At 41.3% G+C, this 22,385-nt stretch overlaps 1 protein-coding gene across 1 annotated transcript in view; it reads right to left on the reverse strand.

Annotated features, from left to right (window-relative positions):
- LOC142112065 (uncharacterized) overlaps window positions 1-22,385 on the reverse strand; it is a 94,477-nt gene that overhangs the window by 20,668 nt on the left and 51,424 nt on the right. Inside the window, 1 exon segment of the mRNA XM_075193913.1 lies at window positions 19,065-19,143. Coding sequence (XP_075050014.1) covers window positions 19,065-19,143 — 79 coding nt within the window.

Consider the following 22,385-nt stretch of genomic DNA (forward strand, 5'->3'; position numbering starts at 1 on the left):
CATCTTTAACCTTTACCAGAGTTAACTTAACAACTAAAATAACGACACAGAGACTTGAACTGGCGTTTGAAAGGTCAGGAATTTATTATAGGCGAAACCTGCTGGGGAAAAATTGGTGGCCAACATAAACAGACCAATCAGCATCCAGGCCACACCTACTAGTTGTAAATTCCGTCCAAACTAATTTGGACTCGACTAGGCGTAAAATGCCAAACTCCCCCATTTGGCATATTAGCTGAGGCCCGCCCACCTAAACGGAGCCCCTTAACCCCGAAGGGCTATTCTGCTAATTGCCCAATCCCTTTAAGAGGAGAGTGCCTACTACGCCTTTAATGTAACAAAATGGCTGCTGATTGGGCTGCTTACCGCCACTTGCAAACACAAGTCCAATATCAATACCACAATATGGGATGGGTGGGTGGGTAACAAATCTATCCGGCAAGAGGAAGTCACATCCTTTTCCTATATGTTATAAGCCTCCTCAGGAAAGCAAACCCCTCCCTTTCCGGCTCCACTGATTGGATAGCTCAGATTTCTACCACAACCCAGATAAGTTAACTCCTGGTATGCCTGTACTTTTTCCTCTGCCTGCCCCCTCAGCGTTTATATCACCTCGGTCTCATTCAATCCCTCTGTTGTATTAAACCGCTTATGGTGGACAACCTTCTATACCATCTTTAACCTTTACCAGAGTTAACTTAACAACTAAAATAACGACACAGAGACTTGAATTGGCGTTTGAAAGGTCAGGAATTTATTATAGGCGAAACCTGCTGGGGAAAAATTGGTGGCCAACATAAACAGACCAATCAGCATCCAGGCCACACCTACTAGTTGTAAATTCCGTCCAAACTAATTTGGACTCGACTAGGCGTAAAATGCCAAACTCCCCCATTTGGCATATAAGCTGAGGCCCGCCCGCCTAAGCGGAGCCCCTTAACCCCGAAGGGCTATTCTGCTAATTGCCCAATCCCTTTAAGAGGAGAGTGCCTACTACGCCTTCAATGTAACAAAATGGCCGCTGATTGGGCTGCTTACCGCCACTTGCAAACACAAGTCCAATATCAATACCACAATATGGGATGGGTGGGTGGGTAACAAATCTATCCGGCAAGAGGAAGTCACATCCTTTTCCTATATGTTATAAGCCTCCTCAGGAAAGCAAACCCCTCCCCTTCCGGCTCCACTGATTGGATAACTCAGATTTCTACCACAACCCAGATAAGTTAACTCCTGGTATGCCTGTACTTTTTCCTCTGCCTGCCCCCTCAGCGTTTATATCACCTCGGTCTCATTCAATCCCTCTGTTGTATTAAACCGCTTATGGTGGACAAACTTCTATACCATCTTTAACCTTTACCAGAGTTAACTTAACAACTAAAATAACGACACAGAGACTTGAATTGGCGTTTGAAAGGTTAGGAATTTATTATAGGCGAAACCTGCTGGGGAAAAATTGGTGGCCAACATAAACAGACCAATCAGCATCCAGGCCACACCTACTAGTTGTAAATTCCGTCCAAACTAATTTGGACTCGACTAGGCGTAAAATGCCAAACTCCCCCATTTGGCATGTTAGCTGAGGCCGGCCCGCCTAAGCGGAGCCCCTTAACCCCGAAGGGCTATTCTGCTAATTGCCCAATCCCTTTAAGAGGAGAGTGCCTACTACGCCTTCAATGTAACAAAATGGCCGCTGATTGGGCTGCTTACTGCTACAGCTAAGGTTTCCCACCAGGAACCGCAGCCCGCCACCAACCGACCTCTCATAGCCAAACAAAAAAAACAAATATCTGCTCTATAAAGTATGCCATACCCAAATCAGACAAATGTACACCATCGGGCCTATAGTACTGCGTCAACACAGCCCTTATGGACGGATAACTAATGCAGCCACCACCTACTTCCTGAAAGGTCTTCCGAACCGCCCTATTTACCTTCCCACAAGCTTTCTCAATCCGTGCTGGTTTATCCGCCCCTCTCCAATTGCGCCTAGGGATAATATCGGACCATGTAAGGTGAACTGTTGGCCAATGTAACTTAATGGCCCCGACATCAGATCTTATATGTTCAATGAGCTCTAAACTGGACCACTTACCCAGGTCATTCCCCCCAAGGTGAATTACAAGTTCTAAAGGGCGCCCAAACCTACTCTCTGTGTCTTTTAGTATCTTCAACAGAGATTCCCAACGCATACCCCTAACACCTATCCATCTTATTGACTCCGCCCTGGAAAATTTGCTCACATCATGAGCAGGGCCGCTCTTACCGGCCAAAAAAACAAATGAATGGCCTACCAGTCAAATACTCCTCCCATCCTCCCATCCTGACGTACACCTGCAACATGGAGTAATTTATTAGTAGTAAATTAAATGGCAAAACGTAAAACATAATTAATACTGAAAACAAAAAAATGCCACATTCGCGCATAACGCAGGGTGACCCATGCGGAGGTAAAACCGGAAACCCCGGGGTGCCACCGCCAATCAGGCCCCCGGAGAAAAGAAATGGCAAAACCCTCCGCGCTCCCTTTCAACAAGGTAAGCAACGCAACGTCATAGGTCAGCCTTATTACATCGCCCTGTCTAAGGCTAGAGCGCCACAGCTGGCCTGACATACCGCTTAAAACACTTAGACTTCCATCTACCCAAAGCCATAATGCTCTGCTCAGACACACCTTCTTCTGCCGCTACCGTAGCTGCCCCTATCCTAAAGGAATGCATCCCATAGTCCGCTGCACTCAAACCAAGCTTAACCACGCATATTTTGAATACCGCTGAAAATTGAAACTTTGTAAGGGGAAAACCATTACTATGTCTAAGCCAATAACCACCGGGAGCAGGAGACATATCCCTATACAACCTTGTCAATTCTACTGGGCTGCAGGGGCATCCACGGGCGCTCCTGGAGCGCCCGCATCTAACATGGCCGCCGAAATCGGGATGGACTGACGCGCATGCGCGCGCGTCTGCGTGCGTGCGCGTCGTCGCGCATGCGCATAAACTTTTCTAGCCGCCGCGGAACCGCCGGGGACACCCACCCCACTACCCGAGAGGGGGGAAGAGGAAACACCCGTCGGTGAGGCCCGGATCTGGGCTCGCCGCTTACTAAGGGCCGAGGGGGGGGAACAAGCCTCAGGGAGGCGGTGGGGTGGAACCCTAACTCTCTTGGCCCGGAGCATAATGGGGGAAGGAAAAGGTAACAAAAAATAAACAAGAAAAAGAGAGAGGGGAAAGGTAGGGGAGGCAGGGACAAGAACTAGGGGAAGAAGATAAGGTGGAGAAAACAAGGAGGAGAATGGATTGGGAAGAAATGTGAAAAGAAAAGAACACTGAAAATACAACTTAAATAAACACGATCACAGCAATAAATGCAATACCAAAAACAGTATAACACAGTGAAAAAACACAGTGAAAAAACAGTTTATGTAGCAATACTAACCAGGACAGCAGAGAGCCCATACTCACTTAACAAATCTATCCGGCAAGAGGAAGTCACATCCTTTTCCTATATGTTATAAGCCTCCTCAGGAAAGCAAACCCCTCCCCTTCCGGCTCCACTGATTGGATAACTCAGATTTCTACCACAACCCAGATAAGTTAACTCCTGGTATGCCTGTACTTTTTCCTCTGCCTGCCCCCTCAGTGTTTATATCACCTCGGTCTCATTCAATCCCTCTGTTGTATTTCTGAAAGCCATGAAAAAAGCCTTTACACACTCAAGCCGAAACAAAGCAGCTTCAAACGCATTTAAAATTTTCCAAGAACATGCACCACATAGCCATATAATCTCTAATTTCCTTGGATATCCTCACAAAATGCATTGCTTTTGTAATCCCAACCGTAGCCCTTTCTAACTTCTGGCAAAAAACCCTACCCATGGGTATCACTCTACAAGCAAAATTAAGCAGGCCAAGCAGTGACTGCACCTGTTTTTACTGCACCTTACACTCACCCTGAAACGAATCAATCACACCCCTCAACTTAGCTACTTCCTCCATTGGAAGCTTACAACACCCTGCAACAGTGTCAATTTCAATAACCAGGTATGACAATTTCTCGATATGCCTCGTCAACACGCCAGAGCGTGACCTTGATGCTGCCAAATCATCTGTAGCCTTATTAGTGATGGCAAACATATCCACAAAACAACCTGTGCCTATCTTACCACACACCCGGCACCAATATCCCCCTGACGGCTGTATTGGAACAGCGCACCACATCGTCCCTCGATATCCTGCTTCCTTCATTGGAACCAACACCTTCCAACCCCGCCCTATGGCAGGTACTACACAACTTCCTCTCCAGGAGCTTCATCAATCTTGTGTCTGCCCTCCCAGACCTGTCCAGAACCTCACTCCCAGAGGTAGAAGAGCTGGAATCAGAGCTAGAACCAGACACCCTACTGGCATGCTCACCAACTGATCCACGACTACCACCTTCCACACGTGATGACGGGCCCACCATGGCCGTAGATGCGGCTTCCGCATAAGAAGCACGCCCAGACCTCTGACCTGATGTCACACAACCAGCCGAACCTGCAGAGGGAGAAACAGAAAGAGAGCTCCCCGACCCAGGAGCCGCAGTCCCCGCATCCACCAACAGTGCTAAAGTAAACAAACTACGGTCAGCCGACCGCGACTGGACCTGCTCGCTGACCTGGGTCAACTAAATTTGAGGCAATCATGCAGGGGACACTCGATGACCTGCCAGGGAGGACGCATGATCCTGCCCTGAACCTGACCCGCCAGTCACCTTAACCTTTTCATCTACATGCACCCTCAGTGTTTATATCACTTCTAATCCCAGCCCTCTCTTACTCTTATAATAATTTTTTTGTTTTTTTTGTTTTTTTGTAACTACCAATATTTTAAGCATAATACATAAACATCTATATCTGTATATCTAAATGAAACAAATAGATCTATATATTTATATATCTATATATCTATATGAAACATCTGGTGTTAAATCAGCAACAGTGTCCATCTTTCCGTGCTCATGAACAGGGGAAATGTCTTGCACTGACGGATACAGTCACCAGTCCTCTTCTATCAGATAATTTCATGTTTCTAATACATTTGTAGTATGTGCAGGTTTTATATGAAGAATTAAAGATCTCTGGTAGATTTGGTTAAATCCATACTTAAGACCACTAATTTATGTAAATATATTGTATCTTTAGATGGCTGATGGTGAAGGAAAGAGTAAAACTAGAAGACTTATGTTACAGCTATATTTCTAAATGTGGAAAATGTATTATATGTAAAATATATTGATGTACAGAATCCTGAATTTGGATTAAAATGTGGATAATTCCTTGCAGGTTTAGGAAGATTTGTGTTCAGTTGAATCCTTGGGATTCAGCCAACAGAATCTGATTATTATTTTCTTGGTGTATATATGTGTAGAACATTGTGGATAGTGCATCAGTACAATATAGGTGTTTCCTAGGTTAGTATGTGTAGAATCAGACTATGTAACAACTTAACCCTTCAGTGCAAGACATGAGCTCACCCTGTATGCCGCATGATGGTATGTCTCAGTTCCCAGCGCTGCCATTGTCTTGGTTTCCACTGATGTTGCTCGCAGAAACCACCCTTCCACATCTTTTACGAATCCACCTCCACAGGGACTGAAGACGAGATCTCCGGGGGCCAGATGTTTGCTGTTGCCTCCGCTGCTGCTGGTCTGCTGGAAGGCAGCACCATGAGCACAAACAGAAGAATGAAAAATCTGCTTGTGCATCATTCTCGATGGTGATCTCTCTTGTGTCCACCTGCGGTGATGTAGTGATGACCACGGGAACGGAAGAAGGGATGTTGTCAATTGAGGCATGCGGTCTTTCTGGTGGGGATGGTGTACAGTCTGAGACCAAGCTGCATAGAGCATGAAGACGTTCTGTTGCTGTCTGTTTCTCATGTGTATTCTGTAGGGGAAAAAAGTTTGAGTCCAAGCCTGCTAAGAAAACTGATACTGATCTTAGTAAATGTAACAAGGATTAGTTATTATCGCAGGCCTGGATGTTCTATGGGGGAATTTAATTGGCAGCGTTACTCGTGAGAATAACGCAGCCCACGCCCTATTATCGTTAGTACGATAATTTTAACGCGGCTCTCTACTCAAGGCTTTCAGAGCTGCAAGCAAAAATCAATGTTGAGATTACCGTACTAACGGTAATAATGTGCACTATTACCGTAGTAACAATAATAGTGCAAGGAACGCGTTATTCTCACGAGTAATGCTGTCAATTGAATTCCCTCCTCTGAATGTAACTTAATTAAAGAGCACAAATTGTGCGGACATAATGAATTTTACCAGCTTCCTTCACCATTATGTGTTCTAATAAAGTCATGTGATGAACTACAGAAGCTCTAAGGCTCATATACAAACATCAAAACATTCAGTTGCTTCCCTAAAAGCAGCTTCTCCTCCCAAACTAGCTCATTAAAATAACAGTGCAAAACTAGACACAGTTGTGCGCCTTATCTGCACTTAGCAAAGCCGCCCCCTGATCTATCTGTTTCCGCCAATCAGACCTTTTGCATAGGATAATAGAATCCATCTAAATATGAAGTCAAAAAGCCACCATACCTCATTGATGGGAACTTCACATCCAGCATCTTCAGTTGTCTTCACTTCATCAGATGCTGAGAATTCTGACTGTTGATAAAATGTATGCATATGAAAAGAATGACTACACAATGGGGTAAACCATGTACACAGGTACAATATCCTAACCATGAAGCAACCATTAGTTTTACGCAATTCACTCCTGGGGCTGCATGTGCATTAAGTTGTTTTGTTTTTTTAAGCTGATGGAGATATCACAGATGAGCTGTAACTTGCAGTAACCAATCATAACAAGACATTCCCAGTAGTAGAAGTAGACGGCATTGGACAGAAATTAAAAAGAGGACATATAGATAGCAGAATGTCAGCTTAATAAAAGAAACAGGTAGACAAAGCCAAAAGGACATGCGCATGGTTTAACAAACAAGGCAGATTATATTTGTGTTGCGTCTGTTATATTAATCTACATGCGGAAGCCAAATACCAATAATGGACTGAAATTTTAGGAGCTACAGCCAAAGATACATTCCTAGTACTCGTAAAACAGGATAGCACTTCACGTGAACCAAACAAATGAGAAGACCATCCCCAGACTAATAGTAGGATATCATAGTAGCTGATAGTGTAATTTAGCAGATATTTACAAACATTGCATGAAATGGGAAACCCTCAGGAATCAAACACTCGATCCTAAAGAGATCAATTTTATCAGGAGGTAGAAGATTTCCCGATGTCCAGCTCTACTCCTGGGCTTTGTGTTGACTTTTGCTACCTCTGGTACTATCATCATCATCATTTATTTATATAGCGCCAGCATATTCCATAGTGCTTTACAAATGGATACAAACACAGTAATAAAACAGTACTGGGTAATACAGACAGACAGAGAAGTAAGAGGACCCTGCTCACAAGCTTACAACCTATGGGACAATGTAAGTTTGATACATGAGGTTAAGTGCTATATATTGTATATTGGTCAGATTGCAACTGTAAAAAGTGCTCAGTGGGCTATATGATCCAGTCACACAGCAATGTTGGTCAGGGGGTCAGAGAGATAGAGATGGGATGTGGGGAATAAAGGATAGTTTTGAGCCAAAGATCACACCTAGGCAGCAAGTGTGGGGTAGGATATTTTGTCATGTTCTCAACAGAAATCTAAATGTTTTGCAAGCCCAGATATAAAAATTACTAATATAAGCAGAAGCATAATAGAAATCTGATTTTTCCACATATCCTCTGCTGTACCTGGTATCTGATCTGGATTCCATTTTTCTGCCCCACCCCTCCACCCCTCCACCCCTCCACCCAGCTTGCTGTTGCTTTAGACCTCCCACCGCCACCACCACCAAGGCCCAATGGCCTCAACTTCAATTATGTTCCATCTGTGTAAAATTAATATAATGTGAAGTGGTCACTGATGGGAAGACTTATATTTTTAGAAAGTTGTATCTTAGTAAATACCTCCGAGCTGTTATCCAGATAAAATCCTGGGGGCGGTGACTCCAGTCTTGGTGCGCACTAATAGGACAACAAGGAGCAGAAAAAGTAAATGTTATTACAGAGAGAGAATATGGGTTTTAAAAATGAATACAGAGAAAATCCAGTGAATTGTTATAACAAGAGTAGGAGTTACTAGGGTCTAGGATGATATTGCAAATTTGAATTTATGTAAATTTTACATTTCATACATAGATTACTACATTACTACATTAATGAGTAATGACCTCAAAGTCCGAAAAATGTCACCTGACTGCCCAACTTCTTATGTCTTTAAAGCAAGGAAGAGTGACCTGTATAATTCTCTTATCTTAGAAGTTCCTGGGTGCAGATTGCTGCCATGTGCTTCTCTATAGGAGGCACTGGCCTGGCCCTGTGTTTCTGCACTGGGTGGAGTAACTTGCCCTTAAACATCATACTATCACCATCACCATACTATCACCATGGTCAGGGATTGAGGCATCACTGTCAGTCATCCAGCAGTGCACCATGGCCACATAACAAGCACTCTCTGTACGGAACCTTTTCTTATTCAATTTGATTCCAGAGAACTCTATTATAGATGTGAGATCTCTGTTCTCAAACATCTTTCCCCATAGTGGCCTTATGAACTGTCAGATCTATTCAGGTCGAAATGATCTACTGAAGGAGATTACTTTACACCTCATCCACTCATACTCATACAAGTGGGTGAGTAAGAAGAAGACAGAATATTTTATACATTGTGATGACTGGGCAGCATAGTTTTATCAGGTGCAGATATAGAAATTATTCATATTAACAGGAGCATAATAGATATCTGATATGTACACATTGCTGTAGACCACCCACCACCAAACCATCACCAACCAGCAAGGCCCATGACCTCAACCATATTCCATCTGTGTTAAATAAATATAATATGGAGAGTCTACTGATGGGAAGACTTATATTTTAAAAAGTTGTATATCTAGAACATACCTTAAAGGTGTAATTCAGAAGATATTTTTCTAAAGCTGTATCCGGTGTTGGTGCACAACACTAAGAAAACAGGATGCAGAAAAAGTAAATGTCATTATAAACATAAGACATCTCTGTTCTAAAACATCATTCACCAAAATGACCTCACAGACCGTTGGGAATATTCATATCTAACTGATCTACTCTTGTAGATTATGTTACACCTCTTCCATTCATACTTATACAAGTAAGTGGAAGGGAGTTCTATGAATCCAGGAAAAGAAAGAAAACGGGAGACAGTATATTTCGGTCATTGTGACGACTGAACAGGATAGTTTTCTCAAGGTCAGATATAGAAATGACCCATATTAGCAGACAGATAATAGAGATCGGATGTTTGCATCTGGTACCTGAGAAGTACTGGATTTCATCTTTGCTCCAGCCCTCCACCCAGCTCGCTGTTGGTGTAGACCACCCACCGCTAACAAGCCCCATCAACCTCAACCATATTCAATCTGTGAAGAGTCCGCTGATGGGAAGATTTATATGTTTAGAAAGCTGTATACCTAGACAATACTTACCGCCAAGCTGGAATCCAAATGTACTCCTGGAGGTGCTGATCCGGCGCTTGATACATCTTCCTAAGACAACCGGGGGCAGTAAAAGTAATTGTCATTACAAACATATTGTAGGAGGAAGTATATGGGTTTTAAAAATGAAAGTCTCTCAACACATGGCTTCAACCTCAAACATATACCATTGGTGTAAAATAAATAAATATAAAATGAAGCGTCCGCTGATGGGAAGACTTATATCTTTAGAAAGTTATATATGTAGAAAATACCTCCGAGCTGGAGCCCATATAAAATACCCGCGGTGGTGACTGCGGTCTTGATACACTCTCCTAAGACAACCGGGAACATAAAAAGTAAATATGGTTAACCCCAGATATGTGATGCTCGCCTATACAGTCTGTCCTATTTCCTAAATAAGTTGCATCTACCATTAACTTATACAAGTTGAGAATGTTACATTTTAGCAGATACACAGATCACGCCGGGGTTCTCCTTTAAAAATTGCCATCTTAATTGCCAGCAGCACCTAGTCCCAGATGTGACTGTATGCAGGGGCCCCCGGCTCCCCTAAGTATGACAGCGTTATTATGTCACGTCCAGGGGCCTCCCTGCACACACTGCGTGAACAGGTGCTGGACACAAGAGAGACGAAAAAAGAGAGAAACCCTAAAATAATTATATCATTAAGGGGGCACTATTATAATTTATAATCATCAAGGGGGCACTAATAATAATTAATATCATTTAGGGATTAATTATGAACAACAAGGGGGCAATCATTTTAATTACACTTATCCAGGGGACTGGATTTCATTTTTTGTCTTACCACACCACACAGTTTGATGTTGCTGTAGACCACCCACCATCACATCACCACCAGGACCTATGGCTTCAACCTCAACCATATACCATTGGTGTAAAATAAGTAAATGTAAAATGAAGAGTCCACTGATGGAAAGACTTATATCTTTAGAAAGTTATATATGTAGAAAATACCTCCGAGCTGGAGCCCACATAAAATCCCTGTGGTGGTGACTTCGGGCTTGATACACTCTCCTAAGACAACCGGGAAAATAAAAAGTAAATGTCATTACAAACATACTGTAGGAGGGAAACAAATGAATGACTCTCAATACAAAGGAAAGCCAGTGAATTGGAATAACAAGGACAGAGGTTACTAGAGACTATTAATACATTTCAACTTTGAATTTAAGTGATGAAATTTACATAAAACTGGTATAAAAATGACTGCTGATTCATACCACAGGCTCTTTGCAAGATGGATGTTAAAGAACCATTGGTGGGAATAACTGGTATCTGGACCACTACCTGGTGAGGATCATGTTAGGGAAACATGAGAACCTTGAAGAGGAGGCTCATATAGGGCCTGATTCAAGTCCGAACGCAACTTGCACCTAACTTGCTCTTAAGAAAAGATCACGGAACCCATATTCAAATCCAAGCGGACATCAAGATGTGTTTAAGTTTGAATCTGGGTGTAAGTGCAATCTGCCTAAACGTTACATGTTGTACATTAACAGAGCACAGCGCAGTATACACACAAGCGTATGTGCAATATAAGGTATTTAAATAAAGCCTAGGAAAAAAATGATGAACAACTCTAAACAGTATAATCATATTTATATTTTTTTTACATTAAATACATAAATCAAGATCTCCTTAATGCATATTGTACATACAATGGGCCTGATTCGTTAAGGAAAAGAAAATAAGTAAAAAGAGGAGTAACTTTGCATCTTGGCAAAACCATGTTGCCTTGGAGTGGGAGGCAAATTTAAAATGTCATGGTAGATTTATAGTTGGGGTTGGGCATGTCCTAGATCAACTTTAAATTTCAGTGTAAAATTAAAGCTATCAAGTATTTGTGTGTTACATGAAAAACAGCCAGTATTTATCTTATGTGCTAAATAATAACCCTATTTTCACCCCTTGCATTGTAACATGGTTTTGTCCAGGAGAAAAACCTTGCCACCATTGTTCCCTTATGTGTTGTAGGCAGTCGTAAGTGTCATTTGCTTTGGACATGAATTACATGCAATTGCATTAATTGGAGTAAAGTCCGTTTTGGAGCAAGCGCAGGTCTATTTCACGCAAGATAAGTCTGAACATGAATCTGGCCCATAATATTACATGTACATCTTTATACATAGAAGAGACTAAAATCTTTGGCGTTGTTAGGGGAGGATGGTAAAGGGTGCCCATGAGGGTGTGGCCACGCACCCATTGTGATGTGACCACACCTCCATTTATGGACGCACTGCTGCAAACTGTGTTTTGTTTTGATTCGGGGATTGCAAAAGTTGGGAGGCATGGAATAAAGACTGAAAATTACTTATAATATAACTAAAATGTAACAATATTACAACATAAGCGCATTGTCACATGTGTTGAAGCTTAACCTGTGCCTCAATTTAGAATTGAACAACGATCTTCCATATATAATATAGTAGACAAGACATTTTACCTCAGCGATGGAATGTCCAGCGATGTTTTCCTTATTCCTCCGGGAGGTGTCATTGGGATCTCCAACGAGGGTCTCCATTACAGCTTCTGGCACTGGGGAGACAAGAATATTCATTATCAGCTAATATATTCTCAATGATGGGTGACTTTGTTTTACTATAAATTATCATTAATTTACCCATGGTATTAGCAATATAAAATCTGTTAAACATGTTCCTTATGTGTCTGATCTTCATCCATGTGTTTGTTCATTATCCCTGTTTTGTGCCTTTCACCCTTAGTTCCTCCCCAGTTGTCTCTTATGTGCGTTCCTTTGTGTGCAATAGCTCCCTCTTGTGTGTAGATCCAGTCTGCACCGTCTGACACTCAGGTGGGATAAGGGACTTTCAATTTGAACATCGCTTCTGTGAAATTTTCCGATTAGAATGTGGCCTATGCCGATAGAGAGTCCATAACTGATCTACATGGAAAAGCTAGCTACCGCGGCATAACCGTGGACCTTGGCTAGTACATGAGTCCCATTATTTATTATTACTATCGTAGTTGATATGTAATATAACACAGTGATCGGCAGAACAGGTATTGGGAAAAACAGAGTATACAAAATACAGGGACATACAAAGTAGACAAACATGACCACATCTTGATGGGGCGTGGTCAAGGCACAATGAGGGCGTGGTCATTAGCTATCGCCCTTATCCCAACATTCCCACTAGCTGGACAAATATGTCCCCGGGCAGGATAGTGGACTCTTCTGCTGAAATTGGGACATTTGGGAGGTAACTACCATACTGCTTATCAATTGTGGTGAAACTATACCATAAACAAGGAAAAAACACATACTGAGAGGCATTGGCGCAAACATGATATAGGGAGGAAAATATATCTTACCAGAAAAAGCCCATATCCAGTTGGAGGAAATCTGCTATTTTATATATGTAAAGCAGCTCCCATATAATATTTAGTGATAACGTTAAAAAATTGTCACCGGATTATAGCATCAGTCATAGAAAACGGGGCCATAATCTGTTAATAAACACACAAATGGAGCCATAATTTGCTGACAATCATAGAAAACAAACTACCCTGCAAACTCTGCTGTCAGGGCCCGGAGCAGTTCTTCTCTTACCCCTAACTGGCAGTTTGCTCTCCTACAGCCAGAGACCAGGGCAGGACCGGAAGGTGAGCGCTATCTGTCTGTAACAGAACATGCTGACAGCGGCTTCAGGACTCAACAAGTTACATCGGACTTACATGAAAGATGGGGGATGGGGGGTGCTGGGTGTACCACTGGGTGCCCTAAATGTCCGTATTAAATTCTTGTTTGATATTGCCACTGGGTTCCCCGCCCTAACGAACACATTTATATTTTTCTTACATCTGGAAGAACTGCGGATGACAGGTTTGTCTTCACTCATTTTTCTGTCTCTTGTCAGACTTAGCGATCAATCTGTTGTTAGGAAAATTATTAAAAACATGGTTACTTTCAGAGCTCTTCATTATTTAATAAAAAAAGTTACTAAAAGCAGGTCTCAAAAAATGTGTCCCAAAGGTACTGGGTCTAATTCATTAAGGAAAGAAAAGCAAAATAAATGAGTAACTTTGCACCTTGGCAAAACCATGTTGCATTGGAGAGTGAGGTAAATTTAGGGGTAGGGCATGTCCTAGTTCAGCTTTAAAATTCGGTGTAAAAATAAAGCTATCAAGTATTTGTTTGCTACATGAAAAAACAGCCAGTATTTAACTTATATGCAAAATAATAAACTCATTTGCACCCCTTGCATTTTAACCTGGTTTTGTCTAGGATCAAATATAGTCCTTTATTGCTTTGTTCTCCTTAATGAATCAGGCCCACTGTGTTTAAATGTATTCTACACTTTACCCCCAACCTTGTCTTGTCTCCCCTCGCTCATCCTTCTCCCCTCACCCCATTACTTCCTCATCCTTTCAAATCTCTGTTACTTTCCACTCACCCCCTTTCTCTCCATCCATCTTTGGTTCTCTATCACGGGGGGCTCAAGATGGACTAAAATCATTTTGTTAGTTCTGGATTAGTTTAGTTCACATTGGGGCTAATGCACATGGGCACCATTACAGTCCTGTAGATTCACTCTTTTATTATATACAGGTTAATCTGCTGCTCCCCCTGTGACCCCACAAGTGGGCTTACCTGAATAAAGGGCTGGAGACTATCACTAGGGCCCATAGAACGTCAGACCTGGTGTAGGAAATGCACAAGGCACTAACTGGGGCATTTTTTATTAGCTATGGGGCATTTTTGGCTTATACATTATTTGCTGCACTTTGATTGTTCTCATTAGATTGTAAGCTCTCTCCCTACCCTTGGTTTTTATATTGGCTTTTATTTTATCTATATTGTATGTACCTGTTTCATGTATGACATGTTTTATTCACTAATCTGTAAAGCACAGTTGGCCTTAAAAATTTATAATAATAATAATAATAATAATAATAATACACATTTTCTGTAAAACCATTTTAGAAAATGTTCCCCTTTGTGTTCACCTTTCAATTCTTAGAGATATTTGGGTTTAAAATCAGGTCCAAGTTTTCATACTTATACTGTACTGTAAATATTGTTACCAGGCTAAAGCCATTAACACAGGGCTTAGAGATGGGTAAACCAGGAATACACAGACTGTAAATTATTCTCACCCCCTGAATATATCCCATTTATAATATAATCCCCGTCCCAGTCTTGTTACATTACCTGTGGAGATGACTGATGCTCTGTTTGAAATTCAAGTGTAAACAGCTGTTTCCAACCAATCAGATTGAAGAGAATTCTGTGACATCACCAACCCAGGTAGCTCAGTGCCCAGTAATCCCTGATCAGCCATTGGTTGAGAGCTGTGTAACTGTAAATGGCCATATGTATGACAGCCCTATGTCTTAGTTATGTACATATGTGTAACATGGATGAACTGTGTGAATTATAGGGAAGTGAAGCCATGACCTGAATGGTTATGTTATAAAAAACCCATCTATATATTGGCATAAGACTACTTAGTGGGGTATTTCTCATTGTTGTGTGTGAAACAAGAAGAATTTTTACTTTTCCCCCACATTTTGTTTTTTTATGTTTCACTAGAGATGAGCGGTACGGAGATAGAATTAGATAGACAGGAATTTTAGGGTACAGAGTCGAATTGAGACATGACTCAGTGTCTTGCTCCAAATTCCGATCTGAAAATGAGGCAAAATGTCATTTCATGTAAAATGTCAGATCTCGTGAGTATTGGATCGATATCTTCAATGTATAGCCGTCCTTCCTGTTCTCAGCTGCCATTTAGAAGTGGAAGCAGATGGGTATATTATTAAACTATTTAAGAGTTAACAAAAACTATTCTTTCTTAATTTTAAAATCAAAGATGTTTAAATCTGATGACAGTAGTGCCAGGGGCAGTATCAGCGACATCTGAAATATTTAGTGGGGAAAAATAGGGAACTGTTTAATTGTGAGCAGCACCCCCCCTCCCCCCACAAACAAAATGCATATACTGTATATATATATATTATATATATATATATTTATATATGTTGCTTTTACAATCTAAATGTTTGTCTGTGAAGGTAATTGTGTGTGAGGGGCAGCATCACATCTGTCCTAGTGAGCGGCTATATGGCAGGGTGCGGTGAATGACCTGACACTGTGTATTATACACAACCCAGTGGGCTGTCACAGTTATATAGTCTTTTGTTTGACCAGTGACGCTTGTCACATATCTGTAGCTAAGTGGACAGTCGGTACAATGACATTTTCTAGGGACTGAAGGACTTTTTGTTTAACCTCACAGTACAGCAATTGCTGTTAAGAAGAAATAAGATTGTGATGGAATTTGGTAACGTGGACACATGATCTCAACTAATCGGTTATAACCTGATGCATTGATGGGGAAATTGGACTCACATCCAGTGATAACATGGCTGTCATGGCTTTAGTGATCCGCTGTGCAGCAGGATGCTGGCTGTCATACTTGGTTCCTCTTTTGCGTCTCAGACAATTGTTGATTATAATACAATAAAAAGATTGATATATCTGCGCAGGCCAACTGAAAGCAGCCTCTGTTCACACACACACACACAATCCACATACAATGTGCAAAAATAAAAAACTGTAGAAATAACCAATGGTGACAGAGCTGGCGCTAACAGTTTTAAAGAGTCAACTGTGAAATTATATATATATATATATATATATATATATATATATATATATATATATATTCTTTCCATCTTGATGTATGTCTTCCACAAATTCCAGAAATTTGCAGTGATCAAAGTAACTTTCAGATTTCTGGCATTCACCACGATTGTGGTCACATAAAAAAAGTGAAAAGAAAAAATCATATCATAGCGTAACATATAATATGTGGTTACACCGAAAACCACTAAATATCCCAAGGATCCAGTGGGGGTTGATAATTACGACAAAAACACCACATGATTGGTGTTCTCAATCCCCTATCGGATATACACTTACAAGATTTCAATCTTGAATCAATATAAGCCAATATTTGTATTTTACATTGCTTTTATGCTTCTTTGGTGCAATAAAACTTTGGCTACGTGAGATAATGCACTATCAGTTCTCACTTGTCTTTTGAGCACCTATCATAAGGAGATCCAGTAAGAGGACAAGATTCCAGGAGGATATCCATGTATACATATTGACTTATATTGATCCAAGATTGAAATCTTGTAAGTCTACTACTACTGTCTTATATCACTGAGGTAGTATCAGTACAAAGTAACATGATAGTATAATGTGGGCAGCGTGTCTTGAATTTGGTTCCAAGTCACCCTAACAAAATAATAACATTAGTTTAGCCATTTATTTTTTATTTTGAGAAAATGTACATACGAGGACAAACTTTTAAGAGCTAATTTCTCTTGTGGTTACTCGTTAACAATTCATATGAATGTATAGAAGGGATTGAAACAGGAAGTTGCTATTCATCATCTGGGATTAAGCCCTGCAGTAACCAGTTTGCTACTCTATTGTTCTCTCTAGGACTGTGTCAGACTACTATGCACTAGACCAGCTGGGGGGAAACCCATGTGGGGATGACTTCTCTCCACTCCCATATCCAACCCCTGATTTGGGAGCCAATGGCATTCTGTACGGACTTGGGATAACCTTACAGGACGGGATTTGACCAGTGGGAATTCTGAACTGTTTAAAAAGAGCCTGCAAGGAGACCAAGGGTTGTTTATTGGATATCCTGAGCTTGGTATTGAAGATCTGTCTCCTACCAGCTCCAACGTGTGTCCTGATTACAATTTTACATCTAGGCACATCTCTGGCTGAACATCGTGCAACAGTATAACTCTGCCCCAATGGGAGCTACTTGTGAGTCTGCACATCTGGGGGTAAATGTATCAAGCTGAGAGTTTTCCGGCGGGTTTGAAAAGTGGAGATGTTGCCTATTGCAACCAATCAGATTCTAGCTTTCATTTTGTAAAATGCACTAAATAAATGATAGCTAGAATCTGATTGATTTTTCAAACCCGCCGGAAAACTCTCAGCTTGATACATTTACTCCCTGGTGTGCCTACAGGAGTAGGGTGACAGGGGTCCAGGCTGCTAACATCTCAGTAGTGAGCATAAGGCCGAGAGGCCAGGACCAGCAAGCCTAGAAGTGTAGAAATCGGAGGAATCTGGAAGAGCTGAGTACTGAGCTATTGTGAGAAAAGCATCAGGACCAGAGACTTTTTTACAACTTAGCCCGGCCAAAGAAATACTGTTTAAACATATGTAACGGTTCCTCATATCTTTATCTGGGGATGTGTTGGGGAGGTTTTTAGATGTTGGCGATTTAATATAGTTATTGTGTTACAGTTGTGTTTGCACCTTCTGTAATAAAGGTACTATTATAGCTACCAAAGAACACCAAGGTACCAGGGCTACTCTGTGGGCCTTGACTCTAATGCCCTGGTGTCCTGACACTGATCATCAAAATCTGAGGAGCATGACTGTCCCAATACTATCCCCATTCATTATAGGTTTTCATAAGACGCTGGTCTCGTCACATGAAAAGAAAAATGTCCAGATAGTGGATAACTGACTTGATTCCCATTTCCGCCCTTAGCACCCACTCTTTTAAGGAGGTGAAAGCTTCAGGAAGATGCCTCTTACAGAATGGCCGCATCAAGTGAGGTGTATGATGCAGAACATGTCTCCTTACTGATCCCATTAGTCACCGAATCTTTCTTTGGAATTGACAAATGATGAATCAGGCTGAATATTCTGGGCTTTGTTTTAGGGACCATTTACAGTGCATAATGCATGGCTGACATCAAATATCCATACAGTTTCAACTCTTTGGACTCCCTATAAGGAACTCTAAAAACATTCTTAAACCCATTCTCCAATAATAATGCTGCCTCCCTGTCTGGATGTCTCCTAAGTCAGGGATGCTTTGTATCTATATTTAATTTATGTCTTTTTCAAGCAGGTTTCCCATGCCTGAACTGTCTTCCGATCTTAAAAACACTTAGGAAGCGGCTGCCCTCCACCACAGCTGAACATTCATGTCTGAGTATGCATGGGGCCACATACATTGGCCATCAATAAACTGCCAGCATGTTCCCTTTCTTGCTCCTACCAACACCACAGCAGGCCCAGGAGAAGACCACTGCCAACCCATTGCAGGAAATCCCAACCTCATTTATAGCCACATGGGACATCCAGACAGCAAGAACTTGTAAAACATGCCCATATTCAGGGCATAAAATAACGTTTCTCCCCTTCATTACTTCTCTGACATACAATACCTTTCTGAATTACTTTGAAACCCTTTCCCACATCAGCACATGAATTTGGCTGTTCCCTAAGTGATTTCTCTGATATTTAACAATTTGGAATATGTGTAAAACATTTACCACATTCAGAGCAAGAATATCTCTCCTGTATGACATGGTCTTTCTCCTGTATGGTGCGCAACAAGAAGTGAATTATGTGCTAAATATTTCCAACATTCTGTAATATGGTTTCTTTACGGTATGGCTTCTCTGATACTTAAGAAGTAATATTTTAGAAAAACATTTCCCACATTCTGAGCAGGACCAAGATTTACCTGGAGGAGGTGGGAGGGCAGCCATAACCCCTGAGCTGCCTTAACCTTAGACCTCACCTACCTTTCCTTGAACAGTCACAATTTGTGTTGGTCAAATAGGCTGAACCTACTAGGAAAGGTGTTTGGGCTGATCGGGGGGAACTCCTGGCAAACTGTGCATGGTTTGAGTGGATTGGCAATTGGCTTAAATTGTCCTGATTTTGCAATTGGTATTGATGACAGGTATTGCACAGGTACTGGTCCCAGTGTACATCTATTTTGCCTAAGGGAAGCTGACTTGTACAGTCAAACAAATAGCTACAATAAAAAGTGTTGCATCCCTCTCTCTCTGTGTAGTGAATAAAGCTCTTTTGAAATATGCCCATAGCAAGGGAATTTCTTATCCACATAAATATCTAGTTATTGCTACAGTAAGAAGAAAAACACAGACACAATTCTTTCATTAGAAAATGTATTGCATGGAAATGGTAAAATAACCACATGCACAGTGTACACATAACAACATATACAACAAAATCATAACTAGTACAGTAAAGACATAATGGGGCTTATTCAGAGTTGGACGCATTTGCGCACCAAACGTACGTTGGAAATAATGTACACAAAAAAGTGGATTTACTCATTGATGTTGAGTCTCAAGGCGCCTGCAGCTCAAAAACAGTTTCCTTGTGACCAGTGTAGGTCTGCCCCCACCCCCCCCCCCCCCCGATACAGTGGGGTGCAGATATAAAATGTAATTAAAAATGGAAATGTCAATTACGCAATACTCAAATTAGAAACAGCTAAATAGGGCTGATAGTCATCATCATATAACTGCACCAAAAATCTAATACCTGCATGAGGATCGAGCCCTAAAAGGCGTATTTGCAGATGTTATGTTACAATTACATGAACCCACCCATACTGTGCTCAGCCCATGCATGCTAGTCCCTGCACATCCTTATTCTGCTTTTCCAGACAAAGGCGGACGGATGTCAGCGATGTAAATAACTCTATATATGGACATATACTTTCTGGATTTTGGAATCGTTGCAGTATGAAAATACACATCTTATGCAAACAATGACGTACGTCTAACTCTAAATGAGCCCCAATATATACATTTCCTTTATACAACGATGGTAAAGATATTTTGCATTCCCCACTAGAGCAGATCAAGCTCCACCTAGTTTGATGTCTATGTACTGAAATACCAGCTGTGCGATGTTTTGCTTGTTTGTTCCACCTTCAGATTGCTTTATTTTATCTTGTACACACCATCCTGAAAATGTTACTACAAGCATTTATTTTCTTAGTAGCCTCCTTCCGTGATTTTAGCCATGTATTTATAACATCAGGGAGAGTGGATTATTTTCTTACCCCAGGATACAACATAAAGCTGCTCACTGGATACAATTATACAGAAAGCAGAGCAGAGCAACACAAACACACAGCTCTGCCCCGTGGTATCACCACACGGGTTAAACGTACAGAGGGAAACCAGGACGTAAAAATTGTGTATTTACTAAAACTTGGAGTAAAGCCTATACAAGCCATTAAATACATGTGATGGTTGGAAACCCCTTTAATTATGCTTCTGAAAGGATTTTATTTTATACAGGGCTTTGTCACTAAAAACAATACATTGGGTATAGTGAAACCACCTAAAAAGCCTTGACATAATTGAGATTAAAGTTGCATTATCAAATAATTGTTACATGTTACTTATTTGCCCCTTTCCAGCTCCAGGGTCTGCTCTATGCAGCCGCTTTTCCCGGGACACCTTCGTTTCTGTCTCCTCCATGTACATATGGCTGTGGCAGTGGCTTGTGAGCAGGAGGTCCAATCAGAAGCCACAATCTCCATGACTGCAACTCCTGATTGATCATCCTGCTTACTCATACTTCTACCTCGGGGAGATCAAAAGGGGGCGGGGTGAGTCGATCGCTTAATTTGGCCCTGCGCCAAAATGTCAATTTAGTCAGAATTGTGAGAGGAACCACGGAACCACGGGAAACACTTGTGCATGGAGCAGGCCCCGGGGCTCCAGAGAGAGGAGGAGCAGGTGAGTAACATGATAACATGCAACAATTAGGTGGTAATGCAGATTTAGGTGCTCCTCTGCTGCAGCATATCACTATCATGACAGTGTATTGTCTTGTCATCACAATATTCAACAGAAAGGGACTTTTAAAGAATATATATACACGATAGGGCACCAGCATACACGTGTACAGCAGCTGTAGCAGTTAATAGATTGGAGAGAACATGAGGACTGGAATATCCAAATCAGTTTAAGACAAAGAATAAGACTCTAGAAACACTGTATCTACTTAATCAGGGAATTTATTTTACATCTAGATAACATTTAACATGTTTCATTCCTACAGATTAAATTTTGTTGTCTCTGAGGTACAAAATGAATAATGAACATCATGGGAATTACTAAACAATTGGTTATTTTAATAAAAGTATAATTAATTATGTGGTAGTACAATGTAAGGAATGTGAAGAAAGTATAATATCATATAAAAAACAAGGCATCGGAAAGTATAGAAAATATATATTATATTTGAACTTGGAAGTTTTATATATATGACTCTTGGGAAAATGCGAACTGTCAGATACTGTACAACAAAGTAGGATTATATTAAATTTTAACACACTGGCAGAGTGATTGCATAATTCTGATCTTAATAAGATGTAGTTAGTAGATTTTACCATACCCTGTGGCTGGTTTCCCATCCGTGTAAAGATTAACCCTTCCAATGCTGCGGTGCCAATTGGGTTAACCCCTCAGTGCTATGTGCTGGAGGTGCAATGTATTTTAAAGTGTATTTTAATAAATATATAAATGTAGATATTTGCGATGAAAGGGTTAGCCCAGGAGTAGAAATGTATAAAGTGATATGTGTGTTTATAAAATGTTATTTCAAATGTGTATAAAACAAAAGAAATTGCTTCTCACCCCACTGCTGGTCCAGTGAGGATCGGAGCTCAGCCAGAGCTTTAATTCCTCCACTCCGGTTCCCATTTGTAAGTACAGGATGACTGGAGTGTCGGAGGGGTCTCCAATCCCTGATGGTACAGTGGGGGCTGCAGGAGCAGCCCCTGGATAAAGTAGGAGCCTGGAGCTCTCTGTGTGTAAACTCCGCTGGCAGCTGTAGTTCAGTGGCTTCTGGAAGAGACTTGCAGAAGCGCCTCCTAGATTCACACATGAATCCAGGAGTCCCAGTCTGCAG

Source organism: Mixophyes fleayi, assembly GCF_038048845.1.
Source record: "Mixophyes fleayi isolate aMixFle1 chromosome 12 unlocalized genomic scaffold, aMixFle1.hap1 SUPER_12_unloc_1, whole genome shotgun sequence".
In the NCBI taxonomy this organism is placed as follows: Eukaryota; Metazoa; Chordata; class Amphibia; order Anura; family Limnodynastidae; genus Mixophyes; species Mixophyes fleayi.